We start from the raw sequence: 24,854 nt of genomic DNA, 5'->3' as shown, positions 1-24,854 counted from the left end.
TCTAATTTCTTTGTGTATGACCAACTTTTAAAGTGATATATATGCAAAGTGGTGCAAAATGAACTATTATAATTGTATTTGTGTTTTTGATGAGATAAGGAATGAGAAATGTTATGAAAGATTTAGGTAGGTTTCGGCATTTTCCATACATCTTCTCTCACCAACTTACTTTAAGTGGTCTTGTACACTTTGGGCCAGCGCATTGGTCCAATGATAGTCCAATGCTTTGCTCCAATACGTTGGCCCATAAAAAAACCACGTTGGCCCAACGTTATGGCCCAACGTGTACTTTCGGTATGATGCAAAGGAGGAAAGCCATAGAAAAAATATATAATGACGATTTGCCTACCATTTTCATTAATGACTTTTAAACGTCAACAATTTGGTTTATTGACATTAATTACTCAGAACACCGAGCCATTATCTTGTCTCCAACTGTTAACTGAATTATTAATTTATGATTAATAAAATAAAAGGCTCGATAATTTAATTGTTTCAAAGTTAGGTTGAAGTGTACGTTTCCTATAAGAGTTGGGATTTCATTTGCTGAATAATATGGTTAGTTTACTATTATTACTATTCTGAATAGCTGTATAATAATTACTCAACTTATTTGCAGAACTCCGAAATAAATTAGCTAAAAATTGCGATATTTATAAATTGTTAACTCTTTTAAAGACACCTTAATGATAGTTTATTGAAATTTTGACTGAAGAACCTTTCACTTAATTAATAAACATTTGCATTTACGGTACCTGACTGCATATTACTAATGTTTCATACGGCATATCTTTTTCTCCATTGTATACATTTTTGTTAAATATTTCGTTATCCACACTGTAATAAAAATGGAGTTGAATCACCTGGCTGATTCTGTAACTGAAGTGGGTGGGTCTGATTAGTTTACAAAACTATTCGTTTGCCCAACTTTGGAAAGTGTAAAGCTATTATAAGTTTTGGTGATCATAAATAACAGAAACACGGAAAGGATATTTCAACATTTTGCTGAAACATTTTATTTCTAATAATTTATACAGTGCATATGTCATAATATGTTTATCAGACATTAATAGGCAATAGTTTAATGCTCTCTAACTTTATTAAATAGATAATGGCTGTTTATTACTAACAATTCAAAGTCCCCAGTTCTATTTGAAATCTACCACCAGTTCATACAACTGCAGAATAATTTAATGTTTATTTTAAATTAAATTGATTTTTACTTTATCTTTATTTGACATATTATTTGCTCAAGCACATAATAAGACTAAAAGATAAATTCGAGACTTATTTTGATAATAAAAGGAACCACCGAAAACTTATCAAGGTTATTTGAAATACGTCTTCTCTGAAATATTTGTTCTATTAGTGCTCAGCGATTCGTTTGTGTGGATATGTAATACTTACTTCATTTATTATTTTGATAATCTGTTATTGTTTCCTTTTTTTGTTATTGTTTCATGTTTCCGAAAATCGTCTGATGGTAAATGTAAATTTATTATTACAACACGAGGTTGGTTCAGGATGTTGATGTCCATCTTTGACCCAAACCATACGATAGAAGAAGAATGTTTATTTCAATGCATATGAATCTTCATCATTAAATTTGTCATTTTATTCTCCTTTTGTTAGTCTGGTTGTGAACCTATTATTTATTTAATGAGGTCTTTCAACTTACACATTACTATCCTGCACTACTTCAGTTGTTTCTGCCTATTGCAGGCACATTCTCTCCTTGCACGGCCTCTGCCACTGCTTTCCACCTATTTCCAACTATTTCTGGGGTAGTCAGGTAGATGTCTTCCCTCTAGAATTCATATTGCCACCAGTATCTTGTGCGGAAGTCACTCTTTAAGTTCATGTCCTATTTGGTTCGGGGACCCATCTCCTCAACAAGGCGTCTCTAGGCATCCCTGACCTACGCTACTTCAGTGACCTCTGTCCATATCAGCCCCAACCTATGGAGTTGCTTCTCCCAACTTTCTCTGGCGACCCACGGGATGTCTTCCCTTAGGAATCGCTTTCAATATTTTCAGTGAAATTTGGTCTTTTGGTATCCTTAATACGTGACCAAGTCACCTCAATTGCGACTTTAGCGTCGCTCTTTAATATCCGATTAACCGTTTGAATGCGTATTGTCGATATTACAACGATTTTCGCTTCTTTAGTGCCCATTGAGGGTTCGGCGTGCGAGGTAGTGCGTGTGGTGTGCGTTATTTAAACAAAATATTAAAAACGCTTATTTCAATTACAAAAACAGCGAGCCGTGATTTCAAAGCAAAAATATGTTCAGCAAGAATACGTAGGATTGTAATAATTTTTTCCCCGTTTTTTAATACGCAATTTTAGTACATATTATGAAAAAAGGCCCAGCACACAAACGGTTAAGCTTAAGTTAGATAATTCCTTATTTAATATGCATGTACTTTTTTTGTTTGAAGTTATAGACGGAGTGGCAGATGGTGGTATGTCGGGGCTGAACGGGAACGTGGACGGGCCGGCAAAGGCACTCGGCTCAGGGCAGCGGCCCTATATGTGCAAAAATTACGCCCACCGCGTCATAGGCAACCTCAACTCCCTGCGCAAGACCGGCAAGTTCTGCGATGTAGAGCTAATCTCTGGGGACACTACTATCAAGGTAAGTTCAGTTGTAGTCTATTAGTCCAAAGCGTAGGGTTTAATCCTCTGCAAGCGAATTCCTCCATTAATTCAAATATTAAAAGAAAAGAAAATTGTGTGTTATTTATAGTCACTCTAATGTTTTTTTTTTTTTTTTTTTTTTTTTTTTATGTACATTTTTATGTAAATATATTTTAAAATACATCTTAACTTCTTCTTGAGTCGATCCTTAATTGCTGAGGATCGTGACTCACACCCCAATTTCCATGGTGGACAGCAAAGATATTAGAAGAACGAGATGTGCTATGAGCAGTTCATACTGTGTGGAATTGTTTTGCCCAGTGTCGCCGGTTTTGTTCACCAATACTACTGCACACCTTCGCTTATGCTAAGGTATCCGCACTAATACATAGAACAGATTTCTGTGCGTACACGTCCCGACAGTATTCAAAGTACCCTAATTAGGTAGTACTCCGCCTACGGTCCGGCGGCCAACATAGCATATCTCGTTCTTCTAATATCTTTGGTGGACAGAGATCCTCCACCTGACCTGCATGAAGAACCAAGGATACCGACGTACCGGACGCCTGTGATACTTAGTCACTCCAGCGTATTGGTGACCTTCCTCTGCATCTCTTGCCAAACACTGTGTCAGTGACTGGGTTTCTCCGAGTTGGAGTCCTCAGTTTGGTGAGTAACGTGTCCATTGCAGGCATGTGAAAGTCTGTTTTGGATGCCTAGCTCTTCCAGAATGGACACATTTGTGTGCATGGCTATCCATGGAATCCTGATCATTTTTCTCCAGCTCCATATTTCGGGGGTGTCTATTCATCTATCTAAACTATAAAGCAGAAAATCTGTTTGTTCATGAGTTTATGCTTCTTTAGATATCATACAAGATGAAGTTTGCCCATATTTTTCTGCGTAGAATTCTAGATCAACGCAGACTTTCAACTGTATTTTAGAATACATATTTATTTGCAATGCAATGTTATTTAACTATCAACTGTATTTTACAATACATATATGTTTGCAATGCAATGTTATTTAACTTACTACATCAACGCAGACTTTCAACTGTATTTTATAATACATATTTGTTTGCAATGCAATGTTATTTAACTTACTACATCAACGCAGACTTTCAACTGTATTTTATAATACATATTTGTTTGCAATGCAATATTATTAACTTACTACATCAACGCAGACTTTCAACTGTATTTTATAATACATATTTGTTTGCAATGCAATGTTATTTAACTTACTACATCATTACAGCGCCCTTGAGGTGATTTCTCACGAAAACGGCGCTATATAAATTAGCCAGATATTATCAACGCAGACTTTCACCTATATTTTGTAATATTTGTTTGCAATGGGATGCTATTTAACTTAATATCATCAATATACTTCACAAATGACTACTGAGATTTGTGGTACACAGCCCAGTTTACTGAAGCAGAGTAATTTTAAGAAATATTAGCTGTACCTCGCCACGTTTTGCTGTTGCTCAGTCTGTCTGTGCAGATAGAGAAACAATTGCGCGTGTTGCTTTTACTTCCAACAGATGACACTGTTTTAAGTCACAGGGGACATCTATATAAAAACACATGCGTATTTGAAAGCAACATTGTCAATATTTCAAAGCTATCAGTGAAGGCCTTTCGGAGATTTAAGATTTTGAACAAACGAACATGAAAATTTTTATTTACATAGATTTTTTAAATTGCAAAACTATTATACACTTGTAACAAAATATTGCACACAGTTGGGCGTTATTTGACTTAATATTTCTTCATTATATTTTTTAAATGACAACTCTAATAGGAAAACGACAAGATTATCAAAAATCCTTAGATAGTGTGCGTCTAAATCATCTTGGCAGTAGATAACAACATTTTTCTTCCATCGCCTGAAGAGAGCAGCACCAAAGTAATTAAGCAATTTCTTTTGCTTATCACTAATTTAAGTGTTATTTGTGGTTCCATGATATTTCATCAAAATGACAATTAAACACACCTTTAAAAAGTGATATAGAGTCATTAAAAGTGATGAAACAAAAACTATTTAACCTACTTTATATCACTTTTTGTAGGTGTGTTGAACTGTCATTTTGATGAGACACCCGGTCACCGTTATTTGTTTGTTTTTAGGCGCACCGGCTCGTGCTGTCGGCGGGCAGTGCCTACTTCTCGGCCATGTTCGGGAGCGGCCTGGCGGAGGAGAAACGATCTGCCGTGTCGCTGCCCACGGTGCCATCGCACGCCCTCGCTCTCATCGTGGACTTCATCTACACAGGTCGCTTTCTCTTGCATAGTTTATTGTAAACCAAATATATTCTTTAATCATTGACGACAATATTTTGAGACGAAAATCAGAAAATTAAACGGTCGCATCTAGGAAATGAACCCAGGACCTTAGCTTCGCCGGGGCACTGCTCTACCACTGAGCTAATCCGACAGGAAGGACTTAGATCTCATCTGCATTTTCAAAATTATTAACAGTTTGACTTTGTTGCAACTCATCTCTTTTAATATCCCTTCCCGTAGACTCAGAAATAATGATTTGCTTTTCCTCAATCAACTCTCCACAAATTATGCATACCCCTCACCGATGTCTAGAATGGCCAGACTTGTCAACTCAAGTCAGGACCATGAATTTTTTGGTGTTAGCTTTAATGATTTTTGCAAGTAATATTTTATACCGATATGTGCTAAAAGTCATGAACTCCATCAAAACCTTGTTCTTGTCTTGACTTGACATTATTGTTAATGTGTCCTATTTTTGTCATAGCATTAATTTTTTCATTATCCTGTATTGCAACATTTCTCCTTGTATTAACCACTCAGAACATTAGAACGTCAAAAGACGTAAATATGATAATAGCGGTCAAGACATTAGAACGTCTTTTCACGTAAACGCGCGAGATTTTACAATAATTGATTTATTTCCATCACTAGTATACGGATTGCCATGATTTAAAAAACAGAGTATCGATAATGAATAATGCTACGCGTCTGTATTCAAGGATATCTATGGAACGTAGAGGTGCATTATCTAAGCCGATTGGATCTGTCATCTTGTTCGTTCATAATTTATTGCGTTTCTAAATAATTTATTAAAAATATTTTAGTTTGGACGGTTAATATTTTGAGGTGACTAATAGTTTTTAATTATATTTCTTCAATATATAAAGTGTTATTTCTTTATGATACTCAGAAAAAAGTACATTTTTCACGGCTTTGAAATAATGGTCAGCGATTTTTACATATTTTTGACGTTTTCATAAAATGTATATTTAGAAACGCAAATATTTACGAATAACAACACAATACGATATTGAATTTCATAATCTTTCCAAAACATATTTTAGAATGAGGCTACGTTTCCCAAAACGTGAGTTATGAAGCTTTTAGCAAAACTCGTAAATAACACAAAAATTATCACGTTTTGACAGTTCTCAAAGGAACACACAGTAAATAAAAGTCTTTGTCTGTGAGGTTAAGTTCGTGTAATATGTAATGTGTTGAAATTAGACACGGTCTGTTAGTAAATAAATTTATGTTTAAAAATTTTATGTCATTCTAATGGACCTCGCAATGCTTCGCTAATGTCTTTCTGGGGCGTCTCCGACTTCTTCCACCATTCACAACTGTATACCACAATGTTACTGTTAAAAAAACTACATTACATCGACTTATCACATTCCGGTGCAGACATATTGCGTTAAGTATTCCTCGGGCCTCCCCGACTTCTTCCATCTTGAATGGTAGAAGCAGTCGGGGAGAAGGAGAAGATGGCGCTTAACACTCCTGGTACTAATATGAATAATCGTTGAAATTTTCAATGTTACCGGTCGACTACGTACAACAAACAAAAAACGTATGTTACAAACGTACGCAGGTAGAATTTTTATTCATTAATATTTATTGCACATGTTTAAACTATCAAAATATATACTATTAAAAAAATGTTTGTGGTTTTGGACAGTAAAAAAAAAAACCTTGTGATCCAAGTCGCCCCACTCCAAAAGGTGATCATGGATACTAGTTTTTATCAGCTTATTACGATGATAATATATTACATTTCTGTCTGAAAATATCTAAAAATAACTCGAGAGTTCAACTGGCAATATGTTTAAATATAACTAGAAACCAATTAACCTGTTAACCGGGCGGGACGTATAAATACGTCAAACGTAAACAGTATCGGGTACTGGTAGGACGTATGAATACGTCCTTGAAATATATGTTGCTCCCTGGAACGAGCGGGACTTATATTTCCGAGCATATCACACGGAAATTGAGTTTTTAATTTTTTTAATTCAATGTTTTTCTTTTATCTGTGTGCTTTTATTCATTGTTCTGTAATTATAACCTTTTTTATATTTTTTGTAATCTTTATAATTATTTGTAAATATTCCGTTTTTTTAATTCGATGTTTTTATTTTTTTTGATGCATAAATAAAAAAAAATTAAAATATGAAATTACGCCCACCGGGCGTGTTGTATTGATACGTCCTAGTGAAGGAGTTCGCGCCCGTTATATGCCTCGTAATTCAAAACTGAACTCCCCGGTTAACAGGTTAATTTGACATTTTTTTCGTAGGGTTACTTTTGGGGTTTAGGGTTTCTTTGCCTGAAAAAAAAATCATGAAACAGAAGCAGGTAATTTCTGAGACACTCTCACATTCACTTTTACCGGTTTGTCATTGTTTTTTATTATCTTTGTAGCTTGTCAAATACTAACCAATTTAAAATGTCTGTGTTCAGGTGAGGTAATGCTGTCTAGAGACACTGTACAGGAGTTGCTGGCGGCGGCAGACATGCTACAACTGCGGGACCTGGTCGCCGGTTGCCAAGAGTTCCTCATCCGGGAACTGCACCCCTCCAATGCCATCGGAATCTATATGTAAGAATAATTCTTCTTCTAGTAAAATTCATTTCTCTGCCAGTTCTACGCCTTACTGCCATACATCAGGACTGATATAAAAATTCTTAAACTCCTAGCCTTACTGCTACCTTTGATATATATTTACTAGTGAACCCCGCAATGCTTCGCTTTTGCTTATGTCTTCCTCAGGCACCTCCGATTTCTTCCACCATTCACTACTGTATACCACAATGTTACTGTTAAAAAACTACATTACATTGACTTTAATTTGACTTTCTATCTTATTCCGGTGCTGAGATTTATTTATTAACGGACATCGTCCAAATTACAAAATAATAACACGAATAAAGTAAAATGAAAAATACAGGAGTAGACAAAGGTACATGAAATCAAAGACATATGGTAGATATAATATAAGAAAATAAAGTGACAAGTCGAATCAAGTCAAGAATACGCCGTGGGTCAGGACCACAGGACACTTATAATATTCCGTCACTTATTTAGCGACTGGCAAAAATCATTCAGACTTATCCCCAAAGAGTTAAGGTTTTGACTTGAGTTGACCAGTCTATACATTCTGGACAATGGTGAATAATATCCATCATTTTTCGAATGATGGTTGAGGAAGAGCAGTTCATTATTTCTGAGTCTGTGCGGGGGATATTGAAGGGAATGAGTTTCAGTAGAGTAGGTGAATCAATAATACCATTTATAATTTTGAAGAAGCAAATGAGGTCACTTCTTTGCCGACGGACTTCCAAAGGAGAGAGGTTTAGAGTTAGTTCAATTTCATCATATGAGTATTTGCCTTTTTCTAAACCTAGCCTCCTAGCAATCCCTCTTAAGAACCGATGTTGAACAGATTCAATGCGTCGAATGTGGACAGCATAAAAAGGAGACCAAATAACACAAGCATATTCAAGATGGGGGCGAACCGAGGAGCAGTAAAGAGTTCTAAGGGTATTTACGTTTTTGAAGTCAGAAGTGATTCTAGTGATGAAACCAAGTAGCTTAAGGGATTTATTAACGATTGCAGTTATGTGATCCCGAAAAGAAAGCTTGCTATCAAGAGAGACGCCAAGGTCTTTAACAGATGTAACAGTTGTTAAGCAAATATTATTAGGTTTGTATTCGAAGACAATCGGTTTTTTTGATCTATAGAAGGACATAATTTTGCAGTCCCTGACTTCCTCTACCATTGAAACCAATCTCTAAACACTACTGGCACTAATAAGAATAAACCTTGAAATTTTCAGCCATATCGGTCCTCTACAATGTTTTGGAAGCACAAACATACGCATTTTTATATATCAAGAAGATTTGTTAGCCTCTACTGAATTCATTAATTAAATTTCCTGCATTCTCCCTTCTATCAATGTCAATCAACCTTCTAGTCTCCTGTCAACATACTTCCTAAATACACAAACTCATCCACTTGCTCCAAGTATGTACCATTCATAACTATGCATTTAGAATCACGCAGATTGTACACAGTGTTTTCATATTCCGTCAGGTTTGCTGAGGCGCACAACTGCACCGATCTGGCCACCGCGGCGTTGGAGCACATCCAGTGGCACTTCTCGGTGGCCAGCGAAGGAGACGAGCTCCTCCAGTTGCCGGCGAGCCTGTTGGCGCGGCTGCTGTCCTCAGACCAGCTGCGTGTAGAGTCAGAGAGCGAGGTGCTGGACGCGGCCATGCGCTGGGTGGAGCACGACCCTTCGGAGCGGCGGCGTCACGTGTTTGAGGTGCTGCGATCGGTCCGGCTGGTGCTGCTCGGGGCCCCCGCTCTCGATAGAGCTGTGCTAAGGTGTAGGGATGCATCACTGAGGGTGGCACTGCGCAACCATCGCGCTGACCTGGTAAATATTTTTTTTTATTTGTAAATATATCGGTGCACCTAGACTTTGCCAAAAGTCTTTTTACTTACACAGGTTTAAAGAAAAATGCTGATGTCGAACATCACTACAACACTTACAATAAGGAACTCCAGTCCTTATTATTTATTTTTTAACTTTCTAACATAAATATCAGTATATTTTTTTATTGTTTAGTTAGTTTTAATAGTTAAAATAATTTTTTGAATATTTTCATTTTTCGGATATCCTGAAAACGCACCAAATCTATGGACGTGACCAGTGACGTCACAACCGGCGGTGTATTTTGTAATGGTAGTTTAGGAGTCGAGACGTTTTTTATTCTTAAGACTAGCTGTACCCCGCCATGCGTTGTTGTGACTACAGATAGAGAAACAATAGTGCGTTTTACTTTTACCTACAACAGATGGCGCTGTTAAAAAAAAAAACCGTTTTACCTGTTACAGGTGACATCTATATAATATAGGTATATATAAACACATGCGTATTCAAATGCAACATCGTGTCAAAATTTCAAACCAATCAGTGAAAAAGTTTTGGAGATTTAAGACTTTGAACAAACGAATATTAACTGCTTTATTTATATACATTACCTGCTTTTAATATTGAAGAACACTAAGTTAAATGTTAGCATCTCATCACTAATGTTATTGTATTGAACCAAAGTGCAAAAATAAATCCATGATTACACCTGATATACAATTTACCGGTATTTAAAAACCTGCATTACCAAATTTCCATCGATTCGCATATGTTCTAAAATACCCACAAGAGATGAAGAGATGTTCATAATACCCACGAAATCCCCACAAGTTCCTTTACCTCCAAAATTCTATTGAAATTAGCATTCATTTTATATTATCTAGTCATTTTCCGATTTCTCTTTCGTTCAGGCTTTAAAAGTAGACTTAATTGATAATTTACTGTGAAAAAAAACGAAATATAATATGTTCTCACAATTAGTGTAAATATTATTTTTCAATATGGTTGTAAACAATTTTTTTGCAGGTGTCGAGAAAGGGGGCCCTGGTGCAGCTGGATGCGATAGCGCGCAAGAGGGCCCGGCGCCGTCTCCTGCTGCTGGGGGGGTCTTGCCGGGAGCCCCCGAGGGCAGCTCAGCGCGCCACCGACATCACCTTTGACACCGTGCTGTACTTTGATCTGCAGACCTGGTACGTTATTTCTATCAATTTGTAGAAGGACTGCTTTAATTTGCATTACAAATATTTTTCCTTGACAATATTTTATACCACTGGTATTCACTGCTAGAGCTGCTAACCGTGACTGGCATAATTCATTCTGTATCTAGCGTCCTAACCCTACGATTGACCACTCCCCACCGTCAAAACACCGCGAGTTCTGTTTGAATCCTCTGTTAAAAATTATTCTCGCAATAAATTTATCGTTAACAAATTCGAGAGTTTTAATCAACATCTCCACAGTAACAACTGAACACCAAATTACAGATTAGGAAGTTGTGTAAATTGCGAGATTATATTCCAAACTCTCTGATGACAATAAATCTTTCTTCAAATTCAATACTTTAACAAGAATGTTAAAATTAAAATTTCAATTCGTTTTTAGAAGATACATAAGAAAAACATTAAGTGCCTTACTGGTAATGATAACAGCGCTCCTAACCCTTCATAACTGACGACCATTAATGACCGTAAGCGGCCGTCTATCAGCTGTGAAAAATCCAAAATAAACTCATCCTCAAGGGGGTAAATACATACTAGCAGCAACAAAACTTGCCATCTAAATTCTGCTTCATCTATGTTAAATATATCAATATCCAAAGTGATTCTATTTAACAACAAGAGTCTATACAGTCTTACAATTTAATTATTGACCTAAACATTAGTAAAGTAAATACAGAAAATTTAATTTTTATTTTTCGGAATAACTTTATTGAGTAAAACCTCAAATTGTAATATTTAAATATTGAAGACAATATTAGTGATTTCTAAACGAAAATCTGAAACAGAAAAATCAGAAAAGGATATGGTCACATCTAGGACTCGAACCCAGGACCCTTGTCTTTCCGGGACAGTGCTCTACCAACTGAGCTAATGGGACCCTATCCCCCTCGGTCACTTTTAACTGTATCATACTTCGAATAAGAACTACCAACATTGTCTTCAATTTTTAAAATAAATATTCATTCTAGACTTGCAGAAAAGTCAATAGATGTCGCACATTAAAAAAAAAAAAAAAAAAGGTTTATCTAAAAAAGACGCTGTCTAGATTGCATTTAGTTCGGGTTGAATCTTGCGATCATACATAAAGATAGTTGCCAATAAAAAAGTGCGGTGAAAAAATTGAAGACAATGTTGGTAGTTCTTATTCGAAGTATGATACAGTTAAAAGTGACCGAGGGGGATATGGTCCCATTAGCTCAGTGGTAGAGCAGTGTTCCGGAAAGACAAGGGTCTTGGGTTCGAGTCCTAGATGTGACCGTATCCTTTTCTGATTTTTCTGTTTCAGATTTTCGTTTAGAAATCACTAATATTGTCTTCAATATGAAAATTTAATATTGAATACAATATTAAATTGTATTAAATTCAATTTAATATTGAAGACAATATTAAATTTAATATTCAATTTATTAAAATATTAAATCCACATCCACATCTCATCGATGCTTTTAATATAAATCAATAGAATGCTCGATTGGACTATTATTTACAGAGAAGAAAGGATTATCTTGTTGTTAAAATTTAAATCAACTCAATTACTGTTAAACTCATTATGTAATTAGATATGAGCTCATCAGCAGAACGCTGCCCGCTCATTGAATAATAATATGTAATTGGGTTTTTTCGTAGGCGGTAGGTAAGCATTGTTTTCAATGCTGCATGGACCAACCTCCCCTATCCCTTCTTGTCTTTGAACTGTTATAATTTGACTGTATGTCACCTCGGTAAGGTGTCTTGTGTCCAGGGAATGGAAGCATCTGAGTCCCATGAGCACGGGCCGCATCCTGCCCGGGGTGGCGTGCCTCGGGGGGCGAGTGTGGGCCGTGGGCGGGGAGCAGGGCAGTCAGATCCTGGCCGACGGAGAAGTTTACGATCCACAGGTCTTATACTCATTTACATATCGTATTAAGTATCAATATCTGCACTATGTTCTCGGCAGTTTTGCCTGAGTTTTTACATGTTTCTATAATTTTTATGCATTCCATTTACGTTACTTTGACATTTCACTTAAAGTTTCCACCAATACCAGATTACAGGAAGAAGGGATTTTTTTCAGTGCAGAAATTCTGGGACTAACTATTATAATATGTACTCCTCATTGCGCAGAATACTAATGAAGGTAATAATTTACCGAGTAAGTGGACTTCTTCAATCTATCACCTAATAAATACCAAAGATTGTTGCTGGGGCAGTTCGGTTGTGTTTAAAAAAAAACTGCACACATGATAGTAGTAGAATTGTGTATAATTTTATAAACTATTCCTTTGTTAAAAATGGCCTAATGGTTATTCTAACCAAATTGATACATTTTATACAGCTGGATCAGTGGTCCCCCATGGCCTCCATGAGCGTATCCCGCTGCGAGTTCGGCCTGGCTGCCTGGCGGGGCTGCCTGTATGCTCTGGGCGGCTGGGTAGGCGAGGATATTGGCGCCTCGGTGGAGTGCTATGACCCCTACCGCGGCACCTGGACCCCCGAGTCTCCCATGCCCGAGCCACGCTTTAGCATGGGTGTTGTGACCTACGACGGCCTTATCTACGTGGTTGGTGGCTGTACCCACGCCGAAAGACACCTCTGCTCGCTGCTGGCATACAACCCCGTCACGGGCGAGTGGAGGTCGTTGGCCAATATGAGCACGGCACGGTCTCAGGCTGGCGTCGCTGTGTTGGACGGATATCTGTATGTGGTCGGGGGTAACAGCAAGTCACAGGAGGTGCTCTCTAGTGTGGAGCGCTACAATTTTGATGAGGTAATGTTATCCTTTTAAAATTCATTCTATTCTCATCTGAAAACGCCGGTGATGCGAAACAATTTTTTTTTAATGTTTTACTGCTGTAGGGGGGAGAGAGATTGTTGACAAATAATTTTTAAAACTGTAATGCTCATCACTCGTATAAATTAGTACTACTACTCGTATTAATTACTTGTATAACAGCATATAAATTATATTTTATAAATTGTTTCATTTTACATAATCTAATATAATAATAAAAGCCACTTTTCATAACTATAAAGCTGAAATTTGATTGTTTGCACAGCAGCAAAAACTCTCAAACGGTAAAAGTCGTGAGATTTGCAAAACTTTTGTCTGGAATTTCTAGATCGGTGTAATTATGTTCAGCTCAGAATATAATTTCGATCATGAGTAATGGAACTTTGAAAATACCGTTTAACCGCCAGATGATTACTGTTAAATCTTTTTATGTAAAGAAGAATGTCTGCGGTGGGTTTGATTTTCATATAAATATTCATTTTTCTCTACGTAAAGTCCAGACGATGCTGGGGACTTCAGCTAGCAAAACAATAAAAGCTTTTTGAAAATAAATTTATGCTGATTTCTATGACAATATAATAATAGTAATGTAAATTGTACAGGATGTATGGTCAGTGGTGAGCTGCATGTCAGTGGGACGCGCCAGTCCGGCCGTGGTGGCCGCGGAGGGCCGCCTGCTGGTGGCCGGGGGCGACCAGCTGCACGAGGGGGACGCCTTCTACCGCGCGCGTGCCTCCACCGCCTCCGTCGAGCTCTACGACCCGCGCCGTGATATCTGGACCCCCGCACCCAGCCTACCGCAGCCGCGCTCCGAGGCCGGCTCCGCCGTTCTCTGATACGCTCTTCCATCCATCCTGAAGAGAAGATACAATTTCTTGTCTCGGAGGGCTATAATGTTCTCACAAAGGATTGTTGCCTACAAGATATTTGGGGATCACTCTGCATATTCCTTAATTCTTCCAACCCGTCCAGCCAAAATAGATTATTAATCTGTCACCAAGTTTAATATTTAAAAGATTTAAAAAAAAAACTGAAGCTATGGTCCTGTCGCTAAAAACTCCATTGTAACCTCTCTTTCTTTTAGATGCATAAATGATCGGCACTACAGTCTCCTGCTGCTTCCACAGGAATAAGCAAGTATCCGATACTCCACGATTCAAGTATCTTGGAGAATACCGCCACATCTGCGTAGAGGTACACGGTCACACATTGCCGACATTTTGTAAACTAGTCGGTGACGGCAGTTTCCCGCGACCAGCCGGTAGAAGTCGTTACTAATCCAATTGTCGAGACTTCAAAAATGTCAGAGCAATTAATAAATATGATAGGCTAGCAGAAATGATAGTTTCATCATCATTTGTGTCAGACATTTTGTAAAAATGCTTGTTCTTTAGATCAATGCTGGGAACAAAAGTCAACAAAAAATGACACCTACAGCAGTTGTGAGTGAGGTTACGAAGGCTGGTTTTGACGTTTCGAGAGATGGAGGCGATGCGGGTTTTGCAATTTCATTAGCGACGTGTACGCGTCAAGTTGTTTGAGACATGAATGTACAACATCAGTATCTGATACTTGCGTATTCCTGTGGAAGAAAAGCCTAAGGCCGCAGCACTAGCCTCCACCCCATCCATCAACCCAAGCTCAAAACTCCCAACACTCCTTCGTCCGGCAGATTTATCCTCTTCCTGATACATGCATTATTTATTAGAAAGACCGAGAGGTTATAACTGAGTTAACAGCACAACGCCAATACATATTTACCCTAAGATTGATAGTCCATACATTTTCACTAAACATAATTCCTGTTGAAAAGGCAGTGAAGTAATTACGTTGGTATGAACGTCCTTTGGGATTCACGCTCAATCCATCCAGCCAGCTGAGCATCCTACCCACTGGGCTGCTGATTGTCTATTTTTTATAGATTTATTAAATAATAATATGGTCTATCCCAGTCTACAAGGAAAACTACAACAGCAGAGTTGAATATGTAGTTTATAAACTCTCGTAATTTGGAGAAAATAATCGTTGTGGAGAATCTCGAGCATTCTGAAGATTTAGATATTATCTTAGTCTGTCCTATTTTGTCATTGTTCTTCCAATAAAGCGCAGAAAGGGAAACCAACTGCGCGAGCGGTACTACTAACCTAGATCATCGATAAATTATGTTTAATGTATACGGCTTTGCCACATTCAAACTTAGCGGGTACTACCGAGATATTTAACTATGACGACGACTGAAATACATACTAAATGTATCGAAATTTTTCTATTACTACAGTGAATCTCTCTATAAGGGTTTTTAAGGCAACGGAAACAAAAACTTCTTGTATGGAAAAACCTTAGGTGGGCAATTTAGGCAATTTTTTAATTTCATGCAAAAGTACCGAAAATCAAAACTTCTTGGGTGCGAACCTCGTAAGTGAGTTTCACTGTAATTCGTTTAAATGTATTTTTTTGAAGTGAATTTTTAAATGTTTCGATTTTTAAAGAAATCGATGATTTCGAAATGAGTATCTCGATTTTGAATACTGCTAACCCTAAAATGTGTGACTCGTTCAATACGATGCTTGATTACAAGTTCTCCTAAAGGGTTTTTTTTTTTTTTACTCAAAATTTAAATCTATTCCAGCGATCATGAAAATCTGACGTTTTATGAGTACAATGTGGATGTACATAATAAGTTTATCTCTGCTTGTTTCACTAAAAACTCCCGTGTTAATGATATTGATTTTTTTTTGTAAACCTGCCTATTTTTGATATAATTTTTACATAACCGTAAATAAAGCACAAAAATCTGTTGCTTGTTTTTGAAGCAGCAAAAACTCAAATTTGAAATTTGCCTAGTTTTATTTGTCTGGAATCACAATTTTATTTCCATCATGAACTGTGGATCTTTGAAATTTCCAATTAACCGTCAAGTAATAATATAAGACGTGATGTTTCAAATTTGCCGATTTCCAAAAAAGGGTGCTGAAAGAAAGCTGAAAGTAACAACTTCAAACTAGTCAGACTTGAAAATCTATCTAAATGCGGTTTTAGGGGAGTTTTCAGCTGAGCATCATATCATATTATGCTAAGTGTATTGCAGTGGCGGTTCGTCGCGGGGGATACTGAACAATCCCCACCAGATAATGAAATACCTAAGTAACAGGCAAACGTTCTGCATGCATTTCTCAGTGTGCAATACTTAGAGCACACTAGGATATTCCAAGATGACCCTTTAAGCATTTGGGTACATTTCTTTCTTGGTTAGGACCAAGAAAGAAATTGATTGCCTAGGAGCAATCAGGATTTCGTATAGCTCAGGGACAAACTTTTAAATCCCCTCGTAACGAATATTATTAGACCGTTTGTTTTAGTTCAAGAAAGTTTCGGGCGAGAATCGCGATTATTGAATTAAGATGAAGATATTGCTTTTTTTTTAAATTCTATATTATATAATTGGTATATATCTATGGAGATTTTAATTTATTTTGTGTTTCGACATCTGATTAGGTGGATGACTTTGATGTGGAAGTTTTATGTATTCTCCGGGTAGTGAGATTTCAGTACAGTTTCCCCACCATTAAAGAAGGGTGACCGGGTATGTCATCAAAATGACAATTCAACACACCTCCAAAAAGTGATATGAAGTCGTGAAAAGTGATGAATCTATTAAACCTAGTTTTTGTTTCATCATTTTGATGACTCATCAATCAATCACTTTTTAAGGTTTTTGAATTTTTATTTTGATGAAATATCATGGAACCTTGAAGAAGTGTTGGAGCCGCCAGTTGTTTACAAAGCTTATGCAAAAGTTTATACAAAGCTAAAATAAATATTTTTAGAACTAAAAGTTGTTGCTTCGGTTTGAATGTATATACCTACTAAAAGAATAACAGATATGAAATTTTATTTGTAAATTTATCCATGAATAGGGTAATATTGATACAAATTGTAAATACATATTCTCTTTCATTTTTTATACAGTATATTGAGGGTTTAAAGTCAAACAATGTTATCTACAAAAAACGTACAAATAATTCAAGGCCTAGGTCAAATAATGTTATCTACAAAAAAACATACCAATAATTCGAGGGCTTAAAAGTCCAACAACATTATCTACAAAAAGACATACAAATTAGTATTAGCATGTTTTTTTTTTGTACCAAGTCTTCAAATTATTGGTACATATGTGTTTTATAGATATGTAATAACTTTATGCCTCAATATGCTCACATAAGTAATGATATGCAAGGTGATTGTTACTTGATGCAAAATGCGTAAAAAGTAGGCATAAAGAATACAGGACCCACAGTATTCTGTGCCTGATAAATGGTGCATGATGATTTGCTGATTACATATATTCCACTCAATCTTTCTATTTCCAGATGTTGATATCGCAATTTCACATTAAATGTCAGTCACCCTACATTTCCTGATTATATAATGTGAGAATTTGTTATTATTTAAATGATTGTTGCTTTGTTTTTCTTAATTGTAAAGATAATGAATATATGAGATTAAACCTACCTTTATTTATTAAGCATTCAAAACGATTTTCTAATGAAGATGACATTTTACGTCCAATGTGAGATTAATATATATACCTGTTTTTTAATTCCCTGATGTAAACCTGAGAGATTATGCATTACAGTTCATATAACAACCTTTCTCAAGAAAATATGCAATTTTTTGTAAATGTAAGTATCTACAATCTTTCTGATCTCTTTCCAGAACTGTAAAGATAGATTGTCTTATTTTAAAAGGGTCAAGACAGATCACATCTCCGATGCAGTTTCCTTGGTTCATTTCTGCATTGATAAAAAGTTACAGCAACCAAATGGTATATTATTAAATTCGGAAGTGAGTGTGTAACTTTATATTGCTGCTTCTATGCTTTGCACGTTTTACAATAAATAACCTGTTAGGTAAGCTTGCGCTGCTAAATAACCCTTTACGTTTGTATATTCTTGTTTTTCACCCTCTTGCATGTCGCTTGAAATCCCGAAAACCTGGATGGAAGGAGAGAGACTCCAGCAAATATATCTGATTTTAGAAGACAGGTGAAAACTCAAGCGGCATCGAGTGGAATGTGAATATGAAACACAGTAGGGCCTTAACCTGATACGCGGCTGTCACATATGCGATCCATCAGCGGATGTCGCATATGTGATTCATTATAAAACACATTAAATTGTGTCAAAACGTGATGTGTTAGATTGCGTTGAAACGACCAGCACTGTAAAGACTAGACGATTACGGTGTGTTGCAGACTACCTAACACATAGTCAACTAGTGCCCGCTTAAGGCTTTTCCGGAATTGATAGGTCCAAAGGGCGTTGTCTGGAACTTGTCCTTCAGAATATTTGGTTTTACCAAAAACATTTATCGTTATGTACAGGGCCGGCCCTGAGTCAAACGGCGCCTGGCGCTAGTAAAAACCTCAAGGCTGTAGTATTAATTGTTAGTTTGGCGTCTTGGCAAGACAGTTTCTGGAGCTCCAATTGCGCCTGCACAGGGCCAGCCCTAGTAATTGTTTTGTTATCAACGTGACTGACTGCAACATGCAGTCTAAGTAAATTGAGCCTAACTTGCAGTGTACTACGATTATGCAGTCTAAAAATTAAAATGTTTTTCATTATTTTTCAAGAAATGATCAAAGTAAAAATATTAGCTTTTTATGTTATAGGACTATGCTTAGTTCCGAACAGAACTGTTGGAATTGAGAATTATAAAGTTTCCAGTGACTTTCTGATTCTGTTTGAATGTGGCTACATTTGAATATTCTTCATTTTCTAGGGGTTAATTGTTGTCTCTTTCAATATGCACAGTCCTCGGTGTCGTGTGTAACGAAATTTAGGTGCGAATAATGGAAGTTGGTGCTTTTAGAGTCTGCACATAGACAATTATTCGCTGTAAGATGAACTCTATTTTTTTAATGCATTTGTTGTACCTATACCCGTTGCTTCTAGCATATATATAATATTATTGTCTATAATTTTTGAAAAACCACCATATAAGGGCAGATGTTCTGTAAACGCCATCCAACTTTTGCACCATTTGGAAAAAAAATTGTTTTTAAATAAGTACTACCTAATAATATTTGGAGATTTACAATATAAATAATAAATTAGGAAAGTGTAATACATTTTATTAAAGATGGCGGAAAAGGTTTTTATGGAATTGAAAGAGTTTTTATTTTACTAAACTGAGTAGGTAAGAATGTAAAAAAATGATGAGATATATTATATTATTAATCTAGGAATATTTTAAACATTTAATATTTACGAATAAAATGTTTTTCCATGCTTACAAACAATAATTATAAAAATATTGCAAGTTTATTTGATATGACTTAGTATAAAACACCATTAATCTTTTTAATGTAGCTACATATAACTTTGTGGTTATCCATTATAAATAAATCAAACAATGTTACTTTGTTTGAACAACGATTCTTTTTTTTATATACGCAGACCGGTTTCGGAACAACTGTTCCTTTCTCCAGGACAAAATATACTAACACATTACAAAACAATGGATGTTGAAGTGGGGGTGGGGGCGTGATTATTAGGGGAACGGTTGTTCCAGAACTGGTCAGCGTATACAAAAAAACATATAATAAAAAACTAAGTAACATTGTTTAATTTAGATATAATTATTATTCTTTCTGTATTATATATTATCTGTCCTGAAGAATTTAGTTTAGTTGCTTTTTGGAATGAACATAAAAATATTGAATGAAATTGGTAGAAACGACCATCTTTGTGTATGTGTAAAAAACCATTGTCAAGTCAGGGTTTCAAAGGTTCTCATTATTAGGAAATATACATATTATTTTAATGTTATATTTCTATTATTCAATCTTTGTTTGGAGAGCAGTTCTGTCTCTTGGAATAAAATATATGTAATATGGAGAACACAATCTATGCAAGGTAGGTTCTTTTCAAAGTTGTTACAAAAAATGATTATTAATAAAGTGTTTTACCAGATGTGCATGTTCCTTGTTGCTTCCATGCTGATATATTAATATGTCCACTGAAAAAATATGAAATCACCTCATTCTGTAAGAGTTGTTTTACCATAATCATTATATGTGTATTTATTAACATGAATAAATAATAAAAAATATATATAAACCACTATGCAGTTTTATTTCTCAGACGACTTCCTTTGCATGATGGAGAATAATGTAAATGAAGCTTAAAGTAACTGTGATTAATTTTTGGGTTGTTATCAGTGGTCGCTTGTAGTCACAAAAATGAGTAGTGAGCTAAAAATATTGCCAGTCTATTCCTAACCCCTATGTCAGGTCAGGTAAAGGCGTGGTAATGAATACTAGCAACTAGCAATTTTGATGCTTCTTTCGACCTGCTGGAATTATCGGTATGCGAACTGTGAAGAGGCACCATCTCGCTAAAGAGTTTAAGAGGCATCTGTGAGCGCCATTCATGATTCGGAGAAATTTCAATACTATGGTCAACATCCACGCTCTACGTGTATAGATAATTGATTTAATTCCCAGGTGATGTTTCTCGATATGGAATTCGCTTGCACCACGTGATACAAAGAACGAAAATTCGTGCCGGTTGAATTTAACTTAATGCTTTTATAGTATGTATTACATTTGCCACTGGTTATTATGGCGTGTTGTGCTTCATCCTTTAGCCAACGTTTCGGACAGCGTTGCAGTGTCCATCAGGGCAGATGTGTAGATTTTGTTGCGTGCGTTAATCCTCTTAGAGCCGGTATTTCAGTATAGTAATAAGTGAAATTAACATGGTTTTCGGTGTTTAGTTTTGGTGTATCCCGACACCAAGAACTATCAAGCTTAGCCCGTTCGTCTATTAATATTAATGAGGTTTTGGTGGATTTCAACTGCCTTCATAGTTAGCGCTCGATGCGTTTTTGGTTTTCCATGATGGCTTGAAGTTATTTATTTTTGTAACGGAGGACAATGGAAACTTGGAAAATTAAACCATATTATATATGAATCACTGCCTTTATTACATTTTTTACAAAATTACAAATAACCAATTTAAGAATAATTATAATTGCTGTTTATTATGCAAGCGTACTGTAATGGTGTAGTTACTGTGTGTTTAATTGGAGAAATTGTAAAAGTACGGTTAAAGTGAGATGGCTCATTGCCTCAAAGAGGAACAAAAGAAATATTTTTCAGTTCAATGAATTTTCAGACATATATAAAAACAATAATAGCTAGCTAAACCGCCCACTTGTTAAATTTATGGACAAAGACTTTAAAGTTGTTTACAAATGCATACTCAACGCTCTACATAGAATAGCAGTGGAATAACAAGATGTCGCCTTTCAAAGTCGATAACTTAAATTTGAATTGCATGAGTTAGTTTTTTTTATAATCCCACAAAACTTAGCCAGGGTAATAAATATATTACCTACCTGATAACTGGCTGTTTTCATCAGATACTGATTTTTTTTTTTCATCGTATATGTTTTCACATACTTTTGCCATTTTTCTTTATGGTTGGTTTTATTAATAACTCTGTATACTCTGAATTCTTGACAAATCAGTTCCAATTTTGCAAATGAATGTTAAAATCAAAGCAAATAGAAGTTCATTGAACCAGAGTTACGCATAACGGCAGACAACTGAAATTAGATAGTATTTTTGATAATTGATTATCCACCAATCGAATTAAAATAACCTCAAAATGGCTCGACCAATAATAAAGTAATTCATTTTTGTGATGATAAGTTTCATTATTAGTAACGAATGTGTGCATGGTAATAACAAAGGGATTTTTTGGTTAAACATGAAAGTGCATTAAATACCAACCCAAAACGCACAGTGGAAACTTTAAATCTTCAAAAAGATACACATTTCATTTGCAATGCAGAATGGACACTCTAGCAGCGACTGAATCACCAAGAATGGTAAACATAATCCTGCCTTGTTCTAAATTCAGTAATAACCATTGGATTTGGTTGTTCAATCATTATCTGGTAATCGTTATTAAAACGGTAATGTTATATTTTTTGTAAGCTTCGTCAATTTATTAACAAACAACACCACAATATTCAGACTGGCAGTGGCCAAAGTGTACAAAAAAAAAATCCAATTATTTTATTATATTTATTTCTGCACTCTGACAGGAATTGTACAAGCAACTTCAGAACTGAAGCAAATGCATAGACCATTTACACTGCACAGCCGCCTCTAAAAAAAATAGCCAGTCAAATGTAATTATTGTGTTAGCGTTTTGAAAGTTGAAGTGTATATTGCTTATAAATTCCTTAATTAGATTGTCAGATCAACCATGCAAAATATTTTGTAAGGTGCCGGGCAATACTAAGCATATTCCAGCTATTTAGTTTATTTTTCCCGGACAACACAGATTGAATGGCAAAATGTATCCTTAGCACCCATGAGTAATTATTCGGATCGCTGGCCACATTTAACCTAAGTAATTCACCTTAATTACTATAAAAGACAAGTATCTGCATTTGGGAAATATTTAATTTTAACATTCTAATTTTCAATAAAGTAAAACGAAAATTCGTTTTCGTTGTATGGGATGACAGTCATTTACAGTAAGTACTTAAGCGTAGCCAGCAATCCTGTATATTTACCCTCCCATCTATTGTGAAAAAAATATGCTATAGAAATGAAGATTGAAATGTAACATTTTCTCATAATATTCTATTTTTATTGAATAATCTTTTCCAAGAAACGAAACAAAAATCGTATAAAGGTAAACAACCAAAATCAGTATAAATAAAAATTTATTGGATTTTTGAAAAAATATATTTAAGTATTCAATATATTATTATTGCGCATTGTGTGAAGTTGAAGAACCAACGTTTAGCTGAAGACGTGAACAAAACTAATGCCTAACTACCGCCCCATAGCTATCGAAGTAGGAGCTCGTTTGGCCAGAGGACTACCTGCATAAAAAGCTTTACATTCTAGTTTTTTTAAAGCCCCAATGCGGCACAAATAAATAAGGATTGAATTATAAAAATGATTTATTTAAAAAATATATTACCAATAATAAATTGCGCTTAACCATCTTAGTTTCGCCGGCTAGAACCTTTGTACGTTGTCTTACAGTGGAAGGTATTTGACATAAACATTTCACAACACATTTCCCCATTACTGAAGCCGTTAACTGAAATATGAAATAAAGACAACCCAACTTTAACATGCTTGTTAAGTTCATAACACTGGCCGCGCGGGAGGTTGTTACAGTCTATATTTACAGTACGCTCCGGGCGGCGGGGCTAATCGTCGAAGTTCTGCGACAGAAGGAAGTTAGCCGCCAAGTTCTCATTCTTCTCGCACGCAAAGTAGGCCTGGATCACCATATGCTCCGGGAAACCTAGCGCCTTGAGCCGCTCAATGGCCTCCTTGTCTTGAGGGGAGATGTACAGGCTGGAGGCGGGCGCGGGCGCAGCGGCAGGTGCCGGGGCAGCCACTGCAGGGGCAGGGGCCGCAGCAGCTGGCGCTCCGGGACGCCCGTCTGCTGGCTCATTCAGCATGCGCACAAAAGCTTGCTGATGTTGAGAGATGGCCTGCAACAGTGCCGGGTTGGTCTGACCGATCTGCTGCAGGATGGTGTTGAGCAGAGAGGGGTCCTGTTGAATGATGGCCCGCATCTGTTGGAACTGCGGCTGGCCGCGCAAAAAGCCCAAGGGATCTTCGTCCTCCTCCTCCAGGCGCTCGGCTAGAAGCTCTTCGGGGATGCCTGTCACCAGGTACTCCACGGCACGCTCGCTGTTGTCAAAAGAGGCGCGTAGAGCCTGCTCTACCTGCGGCCGGCTGTAGCCCATGTCCATCAGACAGCGTACCCGCTCTTCGTGCTCGGCGTCTACAGCCGCCACTTCGGCCGCTGGGGGCACCTCGATAGCCTCTGCGGGCGCCGGGGGGACCTCGATAGCTGCCGTTCCGGCTGCGGCCTCCGCTGGAGCCGGGGGGGGAACCTCGGCAGCGGTTTCTCCGGTTTTTGGCTTCGTCACCATAACGACAATAAATTTCTTTTCATCTATGTTGTAACTGTCGATAAAATTATCGTCAGTAAGAATTTTCCCGGCATAGATTAGCCTTTGGTTGTCCGCGGGATAATCTTTACCCTTTTCTGTTTCGATTTTTTCTTTTAAAGCTTTTACCGTTTCGGTTCCGTCGATTTCGATTTGAAATGTTTGCTGTTGTAAATTTTTAAAAGTGATTAACATTTTGCCGTTTTGTTTGTTTACTCGTCCACTAAAAACTTAAATACGCGTCCACTATAGTTCTACGCTTATGCGACAGAGATGACGATTATTTTCCCGATATTCAACTGACTGACTCAACAAAACTGGCCAGTAAACATAACCTCACTCAAAGCCTACGTGATATGGCCGACCTCTATCCGTCAAAATTCATTTGCATTCTTTGCGGCCATTACGCTGCAGATTCTGTTGGCAGAGTTTACCAAGTTGCCCGAGCAGAATAAGCCTTTCTTCTATATTCAGGTTTGTTTATTTAATTTA

At 36.7% G+C, this 24,854-nt stretch overlaps 2 protein-coding genes across 2 annotated transcripts; one reads left to right on the top strand and one right to left on the bottom strand.

Moving 5' to 3' along the window:
- Nucleotides 1-367: 367 nt before the first annotated feature.
- LOC149421417 (actin-binding protein IPP) lies at nt 368-20,478 on the top strand. Its single transcript, XM_089634757.1, has 9 exons — nt 368-558; nt 2,442-2,638; nt 4,776-4,920; nt 7,395-7,533; nt 9,029-9,374; nt 10,398-10,561; nt 12,333-12,468; nt 12,906-13,337; nt 13,964-20,478. The coding sequence occupies exons 2-9, from the start codon at nt 2,468-2,470 to the stop codon at nt 14,195-14,197; spliced, it is 1,767 nt and encodes a 588-aa protein (XP_089490883.1). The 5' UTR covers nt 368-558; nt 2,442-2,467; the 3' UTR covers nt 14,198-20,478.
- Nucleotides 20,479-21,326: 848 nt separating this feature from the next.
- Rad23 (UV excision repair protein Rad23) lies at nt 21,327-24,757 on the bottom strand. The gene has a single exon (XM_089634383.1). The coding sequence runs from the start codon at nt 24,555-24,557 to the stop codon at nt 23,607-23,609; it is 951 nt and encodes a 316-aa protein (XP_089490509.1). The 5' UTR covers nt 24,558-24,757; the 3' UTR covers nt 21,327-23,606.
- Between the last annotated feature and the right edge of the window lie 97 nt (nt 24,758-24,854).

The sequence above is a fragment of the Hesperophylax consimilis genome, chromosome 8, assembly GCF_061612785.1.
Source record: "Hesperophylax consimilis isolate HC1 chromosome 8, BYU_Hcon_1.0, whole genome shotgun sequence".
Taxonomy (NCBI): Eukaryota; Metazoa; Arthropoda; class Insecta; order Trichoptera; family Limnephilidae; genus Hesperophylax; species Hesperophylax consimilis.
The sequence above is the reverse complement of the archived record's forward strand: the minus strand, read 5'-3'. Positions and strand labels throughout refer to the sequence as shown.

Bases quoted from the DNA above. Each gene is read 5' to 3' on its own strand.
- Rad23 (XM_089634383.1), bottom strand. From the start codon at position 24,557: ATGTTAATCACTTTTAAAAATTTACAACAGCAAACATTTCAAATCGAA.
- LOC149421417 (XM_089634757.1), top strand. From the start codon at position 2,468: ATGTCGGGGCTGAACGGGAACGTGGACGGGCCGGCAAAGGCACTCGGC. The intron at 2,639-4,775 runs GTAAGTTCAGTT...GTTTGTTTTTAG, and splicing joins CTGGGGACACTACTATCAAG to GCGCACCGGCTCGTGCTGTC. The intron at 10,562-12,332 runs GTACGTTATTTC...TCTTGTGTCCAG, and splicing joins TACTTTGATCTGCAGACCTG to GGAATGGAAGCATCTGAGTC.